The 19,998-nt window shown below is 44.4% G+C and overlaps 1 protein-coding gene across 1 annotated transcript; it reads left to right on the top strand.

The window, feature by feature from the left end:
• Window positions 1–2,854: 2,854 nt before the first annotated feature.
• Window positions 2,855–19,279, top strand: LOC117875184 (semaphorin-3D-like). Its single transcript, XM_034766212.1, has 3 exons — window positions 2,855–2,876; window positions 3,155–3,294; window positions 18,759–19,279. The coding sequence occupies exons 1-3, from the start codon at window positions 2,855–2,857 to the stop codon at window positions 19,185–19,187; spliced, it is 591 nt and encodes a 196-aa protein (XP_034622103.1). The 3' UTR covers window positions 19,188–19,279.
• The last annotated feature ends 719 nt before the right edge of the window (window positions 19,280–19,998 follow it).

Raw genomic sequence — 19,998 nt, 5'->3', positions numbered from 1 at the left:
ACGCTGCAGCTGCTGTTCTCAAAACTGTTCCATCTGAAGCAGCACCTACGCTTTTCCAGCATTGCTTGTTTTAGAAAATTCAGTAGTTGACATTACACTGTGTTGGCCTTGAATTGAGTCAGGAATGTGGTCTGTTGAAGCTCGTAGGTTTACATGACGTAGGGTGTTGAGAGTTCTGATGGTTTCCAAGATGATCTGGCCCACCAGATCACAACATCTGTTCTGCCTTTGGATCTGGCAGAGCTCCTATAGCTGATTTGGAAGCTGTCTCTGCCACTAGATTGCCCTCCTCACCCTCTTCTAGGCAGATCTCTCTCCCCAGAGTGATTTTCTTAAATCACCGGCCTGTCTCTTTGTGCCATTTGTACAAATCTCTCTGTGCCACATGCCACTTGAGAGGGAGGCTGGATTTACTTAGGGCTGTAATTGCCAATGATAGGGCAGAAGTGCTGCGGTCCCACATCTGCCGAGCTCCTCTGCATTTTGTTACTGAATTCCAGCAATTATGCCTCAAGTGTTACACATTTTAATGCTCTTGTTATAGGCGAGCCAGGAGGCAAGATGTCAAATACAGAGACCCAGTTGCCCAGTGCTGGGATGTGGAAGAAAGTAACTATTTGCTCCAACAAAATGTGTACGGTCAGTGTGTCTGTCTGTTTACTATGCTCTTTGGAACTAGGCCTCTGGAGATATCTGGGCAGCTAATGCCGAGGCAGTTAGAATCCCCAAATACTCTCCATTCAGCCCTCATCCAGCAGTTAGTCTCACTGAGCCATGGGAACTTAAAAGAAGTAAATGGTGAAAACAACTCCCCCACACACATACTCCATGGGAGGGAGATACCACCAGAAACCCACATGAGTGGGGAAATAAGGCAATAGATATGAATACCCCATACCGCACCATGAGTGAGATGCCAGGACCTCCGCTCCTTTGCAGAGTATCTGGAGAGAGATCCAAGTAAGAAAACCTCTGAGGAAGCAGGAAATGCTCCTTCTTCCTCCCCTAATACATACACACACTTGACAAAAGTCCCAACCCCTGTTCCAGCTTCCAAACCCTCCAGTTCCCCCTCCCTGCAGCTACTTAAACACTCCCCCATTAACAAGAGCCTTCCCCTTCCCTCAACAAGAAATCCCCCTCTCCCAGCTGCCAAACAGTCTGGCTCTCTCCCTTGGCAACTGCTGCAGTTCACTTACAAAGTGTACTGTCAATGCTAAATCCTGCGGTTACGCTGCAATTTCTGTGGCAGCGTAAAATAAATGAAAAGCTTTCAAAACTGAAGTTTGAGTTAGTCTGGGGTTTTTACATTCAATTATTAAAATGAACAGCCCAGTCACAACTAGAGATGTAAAAGGTTAAACGGTTAACCAGTTAGCATTAGGCTTACTGTTAACTGACCTTAACCGTTTAACCGTTAACCACGGCGGCCCTGTGCCAGCAGGAGGGACACCAGCCCCAGCTACATGGGGCCGGCAGGCACAACCCTGGTCAAGTCGGGCCGGCCGGCCAGAGGGACCACAGCCTTGGCTGCGCCGCACTGGCTGGGCTGGCGGAACCCCAGGTGGGCCGAAGCAGCCCCAGCCCTGGCCACGCTGGACTGTGCTGCCAGCTGGAGTGACTCCAGCCCCCGCTATGCCAGGCTAGCCAGAGTGACCTCAGTTAACGGTTAACCAGTTAAATGATATAATTGTAATTGTTTAACCGGTTAACCTTATTAGCCAATATTCACATCCCTAATCACAACAGTATTGATAGTATTGCCGTGTTTAATTTTTGACCTAGTAGAAGCTGTTCCCTTTGATCAATCGCTGATAATTTTCACGTCACTGTGATGCTGGAAGCCTGCTGCAGAACTCAACATATTTTGCGGCCAAAATTAGGGCTGTTTGCCATGAAATCAAAGACCAGTCTGTTGCATGGTATACTGGGCTCTCACTGTGCATATATACTGCAGGGCTCATTAAAAAGTCAGGATGAAATCTTGGTTCTATTGAAGTTAACGGCCAAACTCCCATTGATTTCAACGGGGCTGGGATTGCACTCTCACGATCCACCCCACAATTACTACATAGTGGTATCTGAGATATGCCACAGAGCATAGGGTTACTGTAGGGATGCCAGCCCGACTGCTGCTGTCAGGTATCTCTTTGTAGAGAAATGGTTATTGAAGTTATTGTCTTTGATGAACAAATACAAAATTACTTAGATGTTGCACTAATATAAACTCAATCCTGAGCCCAAATATGGTGGCAAAAATGGAATGTATGTCTATGTATTATACAAAAATGGAATGTATTAGCAGCTAGGTGGGTATTTCCCCTGGTGCTGTAAAACAGGTTCAGATGGCCTTGTGTCATCCCACTTCCAGCCCCTGGCAGATTAATAATAATAAGTATTAATAATATATAATAATTATATTATGATAGCACCTCCCAGCTCCAGTTGTGACTGGGGCCCTATTGTGCTAGACACCGTACCAACAGAGTGCAAGAGGCAATCCCTGCTCTGAAGATCTTGCAATCTAAATAAACAAGACAGACAAAGGCTGGGAGGGGAAACAACAGCACAGAGAGGTGGAGTGACTTTTTCAAGGTCATTGGCAGAGCCAAGAGAAGAAGCCAAGTCTCCTTACTTCTAGTTCAGTGCCCTATCTGGAATACACTGAGCTCCAGCAGTAACTGCCTAGTAGATGACCACTAAAAGGGAGTGATTTCAGTTAGCCTTGAGGCTGCTCTAAAGTATGCAGGGTGCTAAAGCGGTCCCTGGTGGCTCTCCGAATTGATGGAACTACAACCAGCACTTATGACTACCCCACCTCTACTCTGCTTAGTCTCCACTGGATGCACAGAGGATGGAGCAGAGGAAAAATGCAGGTAAAATATTGAATTCACCAGCAGTGGCTGTATCTCTTTAAAGTTAAGTAAGTCAGTGGTACAGATCGTATTAACTGCTCTAAAAAACAGTTGCATTGGAGGAAAGTTAGCAGCTGCCTCTAAGTCCTAGCTGTTAGATTTTAAGCTAAAAGTTAAGTTTCCTTTTGCTTATTTTATAATTCACTTGCTCCTATAGCATCTGTTCTGAATCAGTCTATTTTATCATTGCTTTAAAAATCGGGTCAGGGTTAATCTTCAGTACCATGTTTGCTTTCCAGGCATTAGTCATGAAACTGCTGATGAAAAGGTGATTTTTGGCATTGAATTTAATGCAACTTTTCTGGAATGCATTCCTAAGTCCCAGCAAGCCTCTATTAGGTGGTATATTCAACGCTTTGGAGAAGAACATCGAGAAGAGGTAAGTTATAGGTATCAAGGCGAGCTTCCTCGGTGGAAAATTCAGCTGAGTATTCGAAGGCAGGAGTTATTGGGATTAGTAGATGTTTTTCTTTTCCTTGCTTCACCTTAGGGATCACGTAGTGTTCTGGTATCACTATTTAGGGCATAAAGAGGGTGGGAGAGAGGCCATTTGCACTGTACTACGGGCAGATTTATTTTATTTATTCTGATTTATAAACTCATTCAAAAAAAAAAAAAAAAAGGGAGAGAGAGAGAAGCTAACCTTTGCTCTAAGCACTCCTGGGTGCATTTTAAAAAGACAGACTACTCCAATAACACCTTTTCCCCCAATAATTAACACATGGAATAACTCAGCAGCCAAAAACATATTCAGAATTTTCTGTTCTCTATAAGTTTACATATCACCCTCATCACGCTAGTATCTGAGAACCTTAGGACCAGCACCCGAGATGTTTCCTGCCTTACAATCTTTATAATTTCCCATGGAGTCCTCTCACACTAGTGAAAAACAAATGGGCATTAGAGCATGTCCTGAAGGTCAACACATTGGGACTGGTTTGGACTGACTTTCAAACCTAAGGACCCCTCACAGAGAATGCCTTTTGCCCTCATAGAAGCTATTTTTCATCTCAGGCCACTCCCTACCACCTGCGTAGTCATCACTACTGTGGTGGTAGTGAAAAGGGGGAGGTAAGATGGTCGAAGGTTTTAGATGAGCTTTATTGTTCAATGTTCATCCCAGATGCCTTTGGATCTGAACCAGATTGAATTGTTTTTTGGGTTTTTTTTCAAGCTCAAGCAGAGTTTAAATATCAGAGTCCTACAGGAACTATTAAATATACACCATGGTTTATGGCTCAGCCTTCCACTGATTGTGGGCACTAGCAACTCTCCCATTGACTGTGATGGCAAGATTGATCTCTTTCTTTCTAAGGGATGAGAAATTCCAGCTGTGGCTGATTTTGACATCCATCAATACTTGAAAAATTATATTGTATTTTGATCAGCAGGCCTGCTGGTATGTCTTGAGAATGGCCAAAGAACACCAACAGACACAGGTGGCTAAACTGAGAACTGTGCTATGCATGGCTTGGAAGACCTATATTTATCACATCAGAAATATTGTAATTCTTGCCCTAATTGTTTTATTTTTGACTCTCTTGTGCAGGAAGTTGTATTCCTTACCTCACTAGTGGCCCTCTTCAGAAAAGCGCTTAAGTATATGATTACATCCAACCCAATTTATGAAAACAACTGAGCAATTATTTAAGTCCCATTCTTTTCAAAGGGATTGATGCACATGCTTAACTGTGTTCCAGGTAACTGGAACTGGGGTTTAGATGAGCCACAGGCCTTGTCTACACTACGAGAGTAGTTCGATTTTACTTAAATCGAATATTTGGAATCGATATTGCAAAGTCGAACGTGTGTGTCCACACTAAGGACAGTAATTCGACTTTGTGAGTCCACACTAACGGGGAAAGCGTCGACATTGGAAGCGGTGCACTGAGGGCAGCTATCCCACAGTTCCCGGAGTCCCCGCCGCCCATTGGAATTCTGGGTGGAGCCGCAAATGCCTTCTGGGTAAAAAAAAAAGGGGCCAGGGTGCTTTTGGGTAACTGTCGTCATCCGTCCATCACTCCCGCCCTCCCTCCCTCCCTGAAAGCGCCGGCGGGAAATCATTTCGCGCACTTTTCCAGTCATTGACAGCGCGGACGCCACAGCACTGTGAGCATGGAGCCCGCTGCAACCATCGCTGCAGTTGTGGCCGCTCTCAACGCCTCGCAGCTTATCATACAGGTTGCCCTGAGGCAGATGCAGAAAAGTCAGGCGAGGAGGCTACGTCAACGCGGTGATGGCCTGAAGTCTGAGAGTAGCACAGACCTCTCAGAAAGCAGGGGACCCAGCGCCGAGGACATCACGGTGGCAATGGGTCATGTTGATGCTGTGAAACGGCGATTCTGGGCACGGGAAACAAGCACTGAGTGGTGGGACCGCATAGTGCTGCAGGTCTGGGATGAATCACAGTGGCTGCGAAACTTCCGCATGCGGAAGGGAACTTTCCTTGAACTTTGTGAGTTGCTGTCCCCTGCCCTGAAGCGCAATGACACCCGGATGCGAGCAGCCCTGACTGTCCATTAGCGAGTGGCCATAGCCCTCTGGAAGCTTGCAACGCCTGACAGCTACCGGTCAGTCGCGAGCCAGTTTGGGGTGGGCAAATCTACCGTGGGGGTTGTTGTGATGCAAGTAGCCAAGGCAATCGTTGATGTACTGCTGCCAAAGGTAGTGACCCTGGGAAACTTGGAGGCGATCATAGATGGCTTCGCAGCGATGGGATTCCCAAACTGCGGTGGGGCCATAGATGGAACTCACATCCCTATCCTGGCACCGGACCACCAGGCCAGCCAGTACATTAACAGAAAGGGCTACTTTTCCATGGTGCTGCAAGCACTGGTGGACCACAGGGGACGTTTTACCAACATCAATGTCGGATGGCCGGGCAAGGTTCATGACGCTCGTGTTTTCAGGAACTCTGGTCTGTTTAGACGGCTGCAGCAAGGTATTTACTTCCCGGACCACAAAATAACTGTTGGGGATGTGGAGATGCCTATAGTGATCCTCGGGGACCCAGCCTACCCGCTAATGCCCTGGCTCATGAAGCCCTATACAGGTGCCCTGGACACTGAAAAAGAACTCTTCAACTACCGGCTGAGCAGGTGCAGAATGGTGGTGGAGTGTGCTTTTGGACGTCTCAAGGGGAGATGGAGAAGCTTGCTGACTCACTGTGATCTCAGCGAAACCAATATCCCCATTGTTATAGCAGCTTGCTGTGTGCTCCACAATCTCTGTGAGAGCAAGGGGGAGACCTTTATGGCGGGGTGGGAGGTTGAGGAAATTAGCCTGGCTGCTGATTACTCACAGCCAGACAGCCGGGCGATTAGAAGAGACCAGCGGGAAGCGCTGTGCATCCGGGAGGCTTTGAAAGCAAAGTTCCTGAGTGAGCAGGGTAACCTGTGACTTTCTAATTTTGTGTACAGAGAAGCCTTCACCCCACTTCCAACACACGTTTCAAAATAAAAATAGTTCTACTTTGTTAAAGCACACCGTTTTCTTTAATACTGTTTTCGCGGGAATTTTTTAAAACTGGGACGCAGACTGTGGTGCGGAGCGGGTGTAGTGTAGTCGCGCGAATGCAGCTTCTAAACTCAAGGACTGACAGGCTCCGCTGCGGTGGGATGGTTCTTTCAACGGAGCCTGTCACCCCTCCTGATACGGACTGTGTGTATGGGGGGTCTATGTGAGTTTGTGGCAGGGGGGGGACGGTTACAGATCCCCTGCTGTGTGGCTCTGTGATCCTGCCTAAGGACCGCCGCTTAAGATCTCTAACTGCCCTCCCCTGACACAAAGTCACAGAGCAACCCACCCCCCACCACATAACATGAAAAGAACCTCCCAGACTAACCAGGGTAAGTAGTCACTGCATCACTGCACTATGTATGTGCCCTGCTGCTGTGCCTGCCCCCGACTATGTACCCTGCCAAAGGTGACTGTCCTGTCCAATTACCAACCCCCTTTCCCCCCCCCCTCCAAAAGAACATGATGGAAACAGTAGTTAACAGAAACATATTTTTTATTATCAACTACACATGGGACTGGGAAGTGAAACTTGGACGGGGGCTTGTGTCAGGCGGGAAGGAAAGAACTTGTCAAACTTTGGGGAATGAGAGCCTTCTGCTGCTCGAGCTCTCTGCAGGGGTGGAGTGAGAGTTAGCAGGGACTCTGCTGCCTCTCCTTCTGTGCACTTTGGGTGAAGGGAGTATGGGACTTGGTGGCGGGGGAGGGCGGTTAGAGATGGACTGCAGCGGGGCTCTGTCCTCCTGCCTCCGTTCCTGCAGAACATCCACAAGGCGCCGGAGCGTGTCCGTTTGCTCCCTCAGTAGTCCAAGCAGGGTTTGAGTCGCCTGCTGGTCTTCCTGACGCCACCTCTCCTCCCGATCCATGTTGGCTTGGTGCATTTGGGACAAGTTCTCCCGCCACTGGGTCTGCTGTGCTGCCTGGGCTCGGGAGCAGGCTATAAGCTCTGAGAACATGTCCTCCCGTGTCCTCTTCTTCTTATGCCTAATCCTCCCTAGCCTCTGGGAGTGTGATGACAGGCTAGGTTGTGAGACAGTCGCAGATGGGGCTGTGGGAATGGGAAAAAGGGAGTGAATTCCTCAGAAAGATAAATGTAGTTGTGAACAAAGAACATAGTCTTTCTCTGTGAACAGGACCATGCACAGCACCTATCACATGCGCACTCAGCACAAGGTCGAATTCTCGGCCTTCGCATTCAGTGTCTGGGGTTTTGCAGAGCACTTTTGAGAACCCTGTCAGGACAACGGAATTGCTCTTGCACGCAGACATGGTAAGCCGTAGATTCGTGGCAGCTTAAAACTTTAATATTAGCAATGGCCTCATTTCACATTGAAATCAATGTCGGTCCCTGCTGCCAGCAATCCGGCAAGCAGGAAGTCTGCTCCTGTCCCACACCCTCGCGGCTGTCCCCGGGAACGATCCCTTTCGGCTGACCCTCTCCCGCCTCCACCGCGTGGCTGCAAACCAGCGGTTACAGTTCTGTAAAGGAACGGTAAAGCAGTCCCAACACTAACATTCCCCTACCTCATTCAAAGCAGGTCATCATGAGCGACATCACCCTCATGAGGATCTCTGAGAGCGACAGACAGAGAATGCTCCGGGAAAGCCTTCAAAGACCAGGGCCGTATGCCGCCATGCTGTGCCAAGCAATGATTCCGGAGTACTTGCTAGTCTCGTGGCGCGGCAACGTGTCCTACTACGGAGGACCCAATAAGGCCGCTCTCCCCAAGAACCTAATGCAGCGGATTTCAAATTACCTGCAGGAGAGCTTCCTTGAGATGTCCCAGGAGGATTTCTGCTCCATCCCCGGACATATAGACCGCATCTTACTGTAGCTGCAGTAGAGCGGCTTGGGCAGGACAATCATGCAAAACCGGACATTGCTAGATTTTTTTCAAATAGTTGCACTGCCAATGACTGAACCGTTAAGTTAATCAAACTAATCATGAGAAACCCATTTTTTAAATTGTTAATAATCATGTTCTGTTACAAATAAATGTTTAGATGTTTACAACACTTACTGGATGATCCTTCACCAGATTCTGTGTCCGGGGTAACGGCTGGGGAGGGTTGGTAGGGGATCTCTGTAAGGGTGATGAAGAGATCCTGGCTGTCGGGGAAATCAGCGTTGTGAGCGCTGTCGACTGCCTCGTCCTCCTCATCTCCTTCCTCATCTTCCCCGTCCGCTAACATGTCCGAGGATCCGGCCGTGGACACTATCCCATCCTCAGAGTCCACAGTCAGTGGTGGGGTAGTGGTGGCGGCCGCACCGAGGATGGAATGCAGTGCCTCGTAGAAACGGGATGTCTGGGGATGGGATCCGGAGCGTCCGTTTGCCTCTTTGGTCTTCTGGTAGCCTTGCCTCAGCTCCTTGATTTTCACGCGGCACTGCGTTACATCCCGGCTGTATCCTCTCTCTGCCATGTCTTTAGAGATCTTCTCATAGATCTTTGCATTCCGTCTTTTGGATCGCAGCTCGGAAAGCACGGACTCATCGCCCCACACAGCGATGAGATCCAAGACTTCCCGATCAGTCCATGCTGGGGCCCTCTTTCTATTCTGAGATTGCACTGCCATCAGTGCTGGAGAGCTCTGCATCGTTGCCAGTGCTGCTGAGCTCGCCACGATGTCCAGACAGGAAATGAGATTCAAACTGGCCAGACAGGAAAAGGAATTCAAATTCAAATTTTCCCGGGGCTTTTCCTGTGTGGCAGTTCAGAACATCCGAGCTCTTACTGCTGTCCAGAGCGTCAACAGAGTGGTGCACTGTGGGATAGCTCCTGGAGCTATTAGCGTCGATTTCCATCCACACCTAGCCTAATTCGACATGGCCATGTCGAATTTAGCGCTACTCCCCTCGTCGGGGAGGAGTACAGAAGTCGAATTAAAGAGACCTCTATGTCGAACTAAATACCTTCGCGGTGTGGACGGGTGCAGGGTTAATTCGATGTAACGGCGCTAACTTCGACATAAACGCCTAGTGTAGACCAGGCCACAGTCATTATAAAAACTACCTTTCACCTCTGTAATACCTAACCAAGGTTCTTAAAAGAATTTACAAACATTAATTAACCAAATATTACATCTGAAGAGGGTTTATTTCATATTGATAATGTTTAACACCTCTTAGATCTGAACATGCTTTGCAAAGTTGGTTAAGCATGATCATCTTCATTTTTCATGTCGGGAAACTGAGATACAACAGGGTTGGTGGGTTACTAATGTCCATTCCTGTAGCTAAATCAGGAATTGAAACTCCTGGCTCTCTGTCTGATGCTTTAACAAGACTAGTTTTCCTCCCTGGATTTTGTTCAACCCAGTTTGGAAAAACACAGATTTTGTTAGAAATCGAAGACTCAATCAGTGCAACTGATGGTGGGCAAAACAAAGATGTCTTTAAAGAACCTTTCCATCTCACTTGTTCTTTGAGCTGGCTTAAGGCCAAACTGGCCTTTGGTTACATGAGAACAGGCTAAGGGCTGAGCAAACTTTCACCAACTTGTAATAGCCCCAAATAGCCAATATGCCAGAATGTTATGGCCCCACTCCCTAAGCCGGACTATGAGAACAGGTAGTGTAGAGTGAGCCATATAGGTTTTATGCCACCCAGGGACTCCCATACACCACAAGATTCCACAGCTGGTTCAAAAAATAGAACCAAGGATCTGGCATGAAAGGCATAAGGAGGGGGTTTATGGCACTTGCATCTCTAATATGCACCCAGCACACATTTGCAGCCTTTCAAGGCAATGTTTACTAGGTTCGCACTATGTAAACAATCTGACGTGTTTATATGAGAAAAGTCAAGTTTTGATAAAATGCTACATTAACCATTGGGCACGTTTGAGAAGAAAACTCTCCAAATTGCTTTTCTGTGTTATGGATTTTAACTACAAGCAAAGAGTTTCTTATCACATGCTGCCAGTATATCCATGGGAGTATACACATGATGTTTTATCTTGATAAAATAGATGCTGGAGCTCATGTTCTCCTTGCCGGTGAATGCTTGTTCCTATGTTCCATCTGCTAGTATGTTGACCCAATCTAGTTTTTCTTATCGTAAGCAATGGGGCAACCATTTTTTCCCTTTTCAAAATCATCCTGATGGTGCATTTCAAAACAAAACAAAACAAAACAAAAATAATTCTTTCTTTTAGAGAATCAAGGTAGGTGAGGAAATAGCTTTTATTGAACCAACTTCTGTTGGCAAGAGCTCTGTATAAGCTTGAAAGCTTGTCTTGAACCAATCAAAATTGGTCCAGAAAAAGATAATACCTCATCCACCTTGTCTCACTAATATCCTGGGACCAATACAACTACAATGCTCTTCTTTCTTTTGTTATTTTTAAAGATAAAGAAAAAAATAATAAAGCTGCATTTTCAAATTGGATATCTAAAGTAAGGTCTGTAAATTCATGTGTAACCACCTAAATAAATCAGCCCGCTGTTAAGAGATGCTGAGCACTCACTACTCCTGTTGGTCAGGGCCAGCTCCAGGGTTTTGGCCGCCCCAAGCAGCCAAAAAAAAAAAAAAAAGCCGCGATCGCGATCTGTGGTGGCAATTCGGCGGGAGGTCCTTTGCTCCCAGCGGGAGTGAGGGACCATCCTCTGAATTGCCGCCGAATACCTGGACGTGCCACCCCTCTCCGGAGCGGCTGCCCCAAGCACCTGCTTGCCAGGCTGGTGCCTGGAGCCGGCCCTGCTGTTGATGTTTGGCATCTCTGAACCACAGGCTCTTTTTGAGATGGTCTAGCTTTGGGCACCCATGTTTGAAATTTTTCCCTCAGTGTTGGATACCACACAGATGGCCTCTATAGAAAATCCAAAGATAGAGAGATATTAAGTTGAGGGGGTTTTAATGCACTTTACTTTGACTAAAACACCATATGTAACAGAAATAAGGAAACTGTATTTAACATGTAGCCTGATCTTTGCTCAGTCAATACCTTACCATAACTTTTCCCATTACAATTCTATATTCTGCTCTCTCTTCCTGCGTTATATTTCTCTAATAACACTGTATGTTATTGTAGTGCATGTCTTAAAGGTATAACTTATTGTGATGACGATACCATGCTTTGTGAATGACTCAGTGCACCTGGAAACTCAAGTTACAGACTTTTAGTTACAGTGGTGTAGCTGGAATGTTTCAGCAGATCTTTAAACCTCACTTTACAAATAGATGGTTACGCTTTGTCCATGACATGCAATACAGCTTCCTGAGGGGAGAGAAAGGGCAAAATCCAGACTAGATTGGGAGCCTTTGGCCCAGCAGGATGTCTCCTGCATTTCACCTTTAAGGTCGTGGTTCAGAATCCTACTTCCAGTCAGAATGGCCTATGGGAGGGGACAGGATCTCCTGGGGTACAGGAGCTGTCACCAGGTCATTCTGCTGCCAGGGGGAGTGCGTTTCCCTGCGGTTTGGTGGGTCATGAGTCAATTATCTGGTGCTTTTGTATTTAGTGTTGCTCACGCAATTGATCATGTTTATTCCCATATTTGGAAGGTTAGTCACTAACTTGTCGGAGAACATTTTTGTGACTTGGATTAATAAAAAAACCTGTACATCATTTATTCGTAAGGCTTTAATGTGCTGAATTTCCTGCAGCTTAAGCTTGGCTGTTTGTTTATTCCTTTTTAAATTCCTATGTGTTGTGTTATGTACATAATAGGTGTCTGGGACAGAAAAAGCAAACCCAGTGTTCCCTGCAAAGCTATTAACATTGGCCTCCTATGGTTTTTAAAAATATTCGTCTGTCTCTGACCCAGAGTCTCCTGTGGCCACAGGTTTGCCAGGCTGTCATGTCCCTTTCCATGGGACATAGCAAGCCATATGTTTTGAAACGACAGCCTATTCATTGATATGGTTTAACTCCTTGCATGATGTGGGTGATGGAAGATAACACATTGGGGAGCCTCAGCATATTTCAGCTTCTTCACCATCAGCTCACTCTTTCCCACTGTCCCACCCCATGTTCGCTGGTTGATGTTAGCCATGGATTGGGCTATCCAGCCTGGTTGGTAATCCTCTTTGAAAGGTATGTGTTTGGTAGGATACTGAACTCTATTGCTGTGGTCATCATATTGGAGATAGGGATGCATTTTTTCCCTAAGTGCATTTTGCCCTGGTTGGAGGGATTGGGCTTCAGTTGCATCTGGCAGTTATCTCTGTTTTGTAGATATTTGTTTGTTATCTGTTTTGTTGATATTTTTGGTGGTGAATTGGTGAGTGAGGCGTTGGTCTTTGTTGGTTTAGTCAGTGGCTGATGAATTTTGTGTGATTACAGCCTATTTTCTTTGGCCACAACGTCATGGGCATGAGTTTCTGGTGGTGATTGTAGATAGATTCTGTGACTATTCAACCCCAAACCCAAGAGTCAGAGGAAAGCAGAATGGAGAAGAGGGCTAAGTTTGGCAGAGAAGAGCACTTATGGGCATAGACCTTATTATCGAGTGAAGATTTAAGAATACACTATCCTGTATCAGGCCCAATTATTTGAGAAGCGAATTTTGTCTTGGGGGCCAGTGAATGGTGATTAGTGGGAACTCTGGGCCAGATTGAAATACACACTGCCCGGCAGGGATGGAATGTCATAGAAGGTAGTTATTGACTAATTTGCTGTTGAATTTAATTAAAGGTGCAGCCAATTTGCTTTTTACCATAAGTTAGTGGTGTGATGTGCTTTCTTGGGGAAATCTCCTGGTGTTGACAGCAGGGTCAACTTACTCTTTAAAGGTTTGAACTGTTTCATTTTGTTGACCAATGATTCTTTCACACTTCTATTTTACTTTAACCAATTAGGTGGCGGAGGTGGGTTGTTGTTGTTGTTTGTTTGTTTTTTAATTCCTTGAAGTCCATAAATCAGACCATTATTTTTTCCACAATTTCCAAGAAAAAATTATATCCTGAGCTGAGATATGCCATGTGGAAATTCAGGGAGATTGATTTGATTTGGGTAAACGTAGGGTGGGAGTTTAAAAATTACCCTTCCAATGGGAAGTTAGTTTCAACCTTGCCTATAGTGGAACTGATGTCTCTCCATACATAATGACATTATGTCCCAAAAACCGAAGAAGAGCTCTGTGTAAGCTCAAAAGCTTGTTTCTCTCACTAACAGAAGTTGGTCCAATAAAAGATATTATCTCACCCACCTTGTCTCTCTATTATGTCCCCACACATTCTTCATTTTTCCTTTAGATTTTTAAGTCCAAATAGATGTTGTAAAAAAGAGTTTGAATTCAATTATTATTTTTCTCAATATAACAGTATCAACATGGCACATAATAAAAATATCCACGTTCTCAATGGAATGATGATATAGGCCACTGATAATGAAGACCAAGGAGAATTCTCAGTGAACGCTCCCTATTTTTGTTTCTCCACCCTTTCTTTGTTCAGTGGTAACATTTAACCCATGGTTAGCTCAGCTTTACCTCTAGTGCTTTTTCACATGTTGATTAATGAGGGAAGGCAGGCTTTGAAGCGCTATCTTCTCACAGACAGGTGCAATGTTTTAACTGTGAAAGAGTTCACATGTGAATTATTTGTAATAAGGGAGCCATCTAAACACACCATTTATAAAGGACAAAAGATGGTGAATTAACGTGATGCCATGCCACTTTTGAATCCTTAGTTGTTTTCCATCTGACTGTTTCAAGATTTGCCATCCTTATGGCAATGCGTGTTCCCCCCATTGCTAAATTCATGCTGTAAAATTCAAGCAATTAATATAAATGAACCTCTTATTCATTTGCCAGGCATTTTCTGCACATTTTATTTAATATTTTATATCAAGGATCAAAAACTATTTAAAAGTTGCTGAAAGAATATACAGAATGCTGTCCAACTCTGCTACCTTGTCATTGAGAAGATATAGCATGCACACTGCAACCTATTTCCAGGCTGAATCAAAGCAACTACATGACACCAGAAAAGTTACGTCGATAAATGTTGATAACTGCTTAATTTCTGTGGCTCACAATATTGGCTCTGATTCAACAAAACACTTAATCATATATTCAGCTTAAAAATACCTGCTTAAAGTTAATCATATTATTGAATTGGGATCTCTGGTCTTCTGAATTGCTGAACAAAACTTGTTATAGCCCCAGCAGAATGATTGGTTATGATATGCTGAAAAATAATGAAACCACATATGACAGAAATAAAACGATATCTCCTACGTAACCAGGCTTTTCACTATACTCAAAATTTAATAAAACATGTTTTACGTCTGCAGGTCAGGAACTAAAGAACAAATTAAGTATTCAAGTGAAAGGTTAAAGATCTACTACCAAGTAATGAAATGCCAGGTGTTTATGAAACTCCAGAGTCCTGTGGGGGAAAAAGTAGAGAGGAAAGTCAGGAAGAGTTCTGAACCTATGGGTAAAACAACATAAACAGGATACCAAAAAAGAGAAGTGGGAGGGAAAACAATAATGAAGTGTGGCTCAATATGTGTGAAATCAGAGCCATAATTTCATCCTGTCAGAGAATAAGAAAGGAATGAACAATGAAGACACAGAAAAGGAGGGGGTGACAGGCACCATAAATCAATAATCAACATGTAAATGGGACATTGAATAAGAACCTTATTAATTAAAAGTAGAAGTAGAGATGGATTAGGATTAAGAGACACAAACACTTTAGTGATGTTAGCCTGTGGTGTGGGCTCCCAAGGAAAGTGATGGGAACCTCAATGTTTAGCACATTTATAACTATACTGTGTCAAACTGCATATGAAGGCTACTGTATTACAAATAACACAGGGTAATAATTAGTACAGAGATGGACTAAGTGACCAAACAGCTGTTTTCCAATTCTAGATTCTTCAAGATCCTCCATAGCTCTGTCCTTCCTTTTACCTGACAACAGGCTGAGCCCCACTGTGGTTCCTTTGAACCAGTGTACAGCCAGCTTAGCCAGCCAGCTGGAGATTCCCTTACTGTAGGAGGTCTGACGTATAGCCAATATACGGCGACCAGATAGCAAGTGTGAAAAATTGGGACACTTTTTTGCGGGGAGCTATAGTTGCATATATAAGACAAAGCCCCTAATATTGAGATGGCCCCAATAATATCAGGATGTCTGGTTACCCAAAGCCAATGTAACTGGCGCTCTGCCACCCGAATCAGAGATGTGGCCAGCGCAAGCTGTACTCTGGTGATCCCCAGCTGACAAACAGCTCTTCAGAGGACATTACAGCTGGGACATAGTGTAGAACAGCCTTCAATCTGCTCAAAACTACGCTGCCAGGGAGCCACAGGATGCCTCTTTGAAACTCCCTTACCTGGGCTCAGCAGCGGTTTGAGCCTCTTGTCTCTTATTGTGTCATCTCTTCTGCTCCACCAGCGACACCAGACTTTTCGCCCTGGTCATCAACTTTACCCACAGCCCTCTTTGCACTTTCTTGCACACTAGTCCCTACTCCCGGCATGAGCTGCTTGAGCTTCTATGAAAAGACACCACCTTCAACTCATTCAAGCCCCTTTTTAAGATCCACCTTTGCCATTACACCTACATGAAATTAACCAGGTTAAGGCATGTTTTCCCAGAATTATTTAAAAACCTTTCCTCATACTGCCATGCCCATGCTGATTAAATGCATAATCTTGGCCTTCTAAGCACCTAGGAGAAGGCATTCTGTTTTCTTTCTGTTTTGGAAGGCACTTAATAATACATCTTTGGGTGGCCTTAGAAATAATCATAGGAAAAAATGAGGGAACCCTTACCCTTAAAATAGGCCTTTTCAAAAACTTAAAAGATCTCCTTCACATTCTATTTTTACAGGATACCAAATGTTGTGGTATCACTTGACACAATACAATGCCATGTCTAGATGAAATTTTCAAGAAAGCTCACTCGGTCTAACTCTACTCCTGTTGAAATCCATATGGGTTCTAATGGCAACAGAGTAAAGGCCAATGCTGAGCAGTTTTGAAAATCCCACCCTATATTTCTCTGTCTTCCTCAGCTACCCAGCAGATATCCATGTCAATGTTTCTTAATTGGTGAGTCACAATCGTTATGGGGGAAAAAAAGGGGGGATCATGAAAGGCAATTGGGGAGATGGGGGAGGTTTGTGAGGTATTGAAAATTTTATTATAATCTAAACCAAAGAAAATCTCTCTCCACCATTGCCCACACAGCCTTACTTTTCAGGGTCAAGTATTGTCTCTTAGCAGCGTGAAACACACACACAAATAAATTATATAGGCTTATCTTTGTTATCATTGATACATTTTTATTACCTTACAGTAAGCGCAAGGGGTTTGCAAATTTTTTTTTACTTCAAATAAGGGGATGCCATCCTGAAAAGATTGGTAAAACTGCCCTACGTGATAGAATCTAGCGAAGGAAAAGACTTATTGAATTACCTAGTCCATCTCCCCGCTATTGCAGGACTGTTAGCTGCTGTAAATGTACTTGTATTTTGACCATGACTAATTTAGTTTAACTCAGACAAACGTTGGGGTTGTATAGTGCCTGGTATCAAAAGATCACAAAGCACTTGCCAGACACTTATTAAATAAGCCTGACTTCCCCCTTGTGATGCAGTCAGTATTATTGTCGCCAATTTATGAATGAGGAAACTGAAGCCCGGAGCTGCCTTGCCTCAGGCCATATTGTGTGTCCGTGACAGAACTAAACAGAACCCACCACTAAGCCCCAGCTGAGCCGAGTTCCGTTCAGTAGACCACCCTGCCTTTCTAGTAGCTGACGTGTGCTCTCTGAGTGGGTCATCAATGACACACAGGCAGCTGCACATATCTGGCTGAAGAGCACTTCAGCTAGTATGGTAGCAAGCCAGGCAAGCAGGACTTATATATACTATTTAGGGATGAAGAATTGCTTACAGATTTTTCACATAAAAACAGTGTGTAGTCTACCCACTGTGAATACAGTTAATTTACTCATCTTTATGCTTCCCTGATCATCTTCCTCTGAAATATGCTGGAAGGGCAGATGTATAGTCTGGGACATTTTCCAGATTTCTTTCTTTTTTCCCAGTGAGGCACTCAGCACAATAGTGAATTAAACAGGATCCTTGTGTATTATAACAATGCCACCAGTGGTGCTGAAGATGTGCTTAATGTGCATGCTGCATTGTGAGCTAATCGAACTGAACCACAATCCCTTCGCTGTTGTTCTCCCCTGCAGCCTCTGTGCGGCAGCAGAACACTGCACACTCTGTGAACTGCCAGCTTCCTTTTCAAACATCAGCGCTTCAGAGGGAATGTACCCTGGGGTATGGAATTAGAGCAAGGGATTGGGAGACAGAGCTTTACTCACAGCTCTGCCACTGAGTCTTTGTGTGACCTTGGGCAAATCACTTAGCATCCATGTTTCTCCATCTGCAAGGATCCTAACATATCCGTGCCTCAGAGAGGGATTGTGAGGCTTAATTAATTTTGTAAATCACTTGTAGGTTACCAGATTTGCAAAGTAGCAGGTACCAATTGCATTGAGCCACCAGCACCCCAGTGGCTAACATGTCATATTGTGCTAGATAGAGCAAGTATTTCCACAGCCTTCACAATCTCAAGTACAATTCCACAAATGCTGCAGTGAATAGGGTACATAATGCACAGAAATTCAGACTTAGCTTTAAATTTCTGTTTTTTTCTAGGTTTTCTCATTCATAGATCCTGAACCCTACATGATAAAAGAATTGCACTGGATTTTAGCTCCCTGAATCTTATTCACGTTTTTCTGCTCTCACTTACAATGGTGTAAATGAAGCATAACTACATTGAAGTTAAGAGAGTTTACACTGTTGTAAACCCAGTGTCAGATCAGAATGAGACTTATTGACTTAATTGTTATTACTATTGATTTATTATTTGTATTGCGGTAGTGGCTAGGCACCCCAGCCGTGGACCAGGACCCCATTGTGCTACATGTTATACAAACAAAATAAAATGATAGCCCCTGCCCCAAACAGCTTGCAATCTAATGGGATTTGTCCAGCTAACTATCCAACTCTTGCTTTGAGAAAGTAGGCTACCTTACCCTTGTTTTGGTCTGTTTAATTGTATTATTTCTTGGTGACTCTATCCTCTCAGACTGTATGTACCTTTAACTAAGTCATGCTGATGAGACTATAATTATCAATTGAATAGTAGAACTCTGAAATTCAAATGGTTCCATATGCATCTGTCTATCTAAGGTACTTATATGCAGGTGACCTAGAGGTAAAAGGCTGCATAGTCAGTCCCTGAGCCAACCGTCCCCTCTGTCTCCTCTACTCCCCACCTAACATGTACTCAAATTTTATTTTTCCTGTGCTTTTAATGCATTGTTTTCTGCTTTGTCCAATCTCACAGCTGAAGGCTGACGAGAGGATCATCAAAACGGAATACGGGCTGCTGATCCGCAGCCTGCAGAGAAAGGACACAGGGGTGTATTACTGCAAAGCACAGGAGCACATGTTCATTCACACCATTGTGAAGTCAAATTTGAATGTCATAGAGAACGGGCACATGGAAAGCACTCAGAAAACGGAGGACAAAGACAGATGGATGAGAGATTTGCTTACTGAGTCGCGGCTGAGGTACAAGGATTACATCCAACTCGTCAGCAGCCCCAGCTTCAGCCTGGATGAATATTGTGAACAGATGTGGCACTGGGAGAAGCGGCGGCAGCGGAACAAAGGTGGGGCAAAATGGAAGCACATGCAGAAGATGAAGAAAAAGCGAAATCGAAGGCACCATGAACCTGTCAGCAGCCCACATGCCAGGCCTACATCTACGTAGTTTTATAGTCTATTTAAAGAAAGGACGTTTAACATGCAAAAATACTGTGTTCTGTTTTGTGCATCCTTCCTATTAATTAATATTGCTTCATACTGAGACTAGATAACGCACAGTCATTATTAGTCTGTATATGACTGCACTGTAATACTGGAATACTTTAGCAAATGGCAAGTTCCTTATTTGAGCATCGCACTCAAGGCAATAATTCCAAATCTGGGTTTTTTCCCCAGAAATTCAGATTTTTTAGCTAACACTTAGATCACAAGAAGCTGATTCATGAACATGTGGGTGTTTCACAGCTTCCCTAGCATAATTTTTATATGAGATTTAAAGTCTGTGTTATAGTGCATTATTAATCATTCCACCCCAGAGATGGCTGCAGTTCAGGGGTATGTGGATGTATTTGTAAAAGTGCTTTGATCTTGTAAGGATGGGAGGTGCCATATAGATACAGGCCATATTGTGACAGATCTGCAAAACTATACTAAATTACCCATTGGGCATATATTTCGGTACATGGGTGGCATTTGCTGGCACATAGAAGCAAAGCAAAAAAGTCAAATTAAATATCAGCTTAAGAGTAACGCTCGTTTTCCCCATAAAAATGTAATCACATTTTAAGAGGAGGAAATATAAAGTTTTATTCATTAGGGCATAAGCAGCCTCTAGTTTGCAGTCCATCTGCTGAAATGAAATGTTGACTCAAATTGAAACTGCCAGCAAGATACTCGAGAGTAAATGTCCTAAGCAGCGCGTGGAAGATATGTGCACAAACCCTATTAACAAATAATGGGATTTCTGCCTTCACCTC

The sequence above is a fragment of the Trachemys scripta genome, chromosome 1, assembly GCF_013100865.1.
Source record: "Trachemys scripta elegans isolate TJP31775 chromosome 1, CAS_Tse_1.0, whole genome shotgun sequence".
NCBI classification, from domain to species: domain Eukaryota; kingdom Metazoa; phylum Chordata; order Testudines; family Emydidae; genus Trachemys; species Trachemys scripta.
This window is presented reverse-complemented; position numbering and strand designations above follow the sequence as displayed.

Coding starts and splice junctions, on each gene's coding strand:
- LOC117875184 (XM_034766212.1), top strand. CDS start 2,855: ATGGAGCAGAGGAAAAATGCAG. Junction 2,877..3,154: donor GGAGCAGAGGAAAAATGCAG/GTAAAATATTGA, acceptor TTTGCTTTCCAG/GCATTAGTCATGAAACTGCT. Junction 3,295..18,758: donor GAGAAGAACATCGAGAAGAG/GTAAGTTATAGG, acceptor CCAATCTCACAG/CTGAAGGCTGACGAGAGGAT.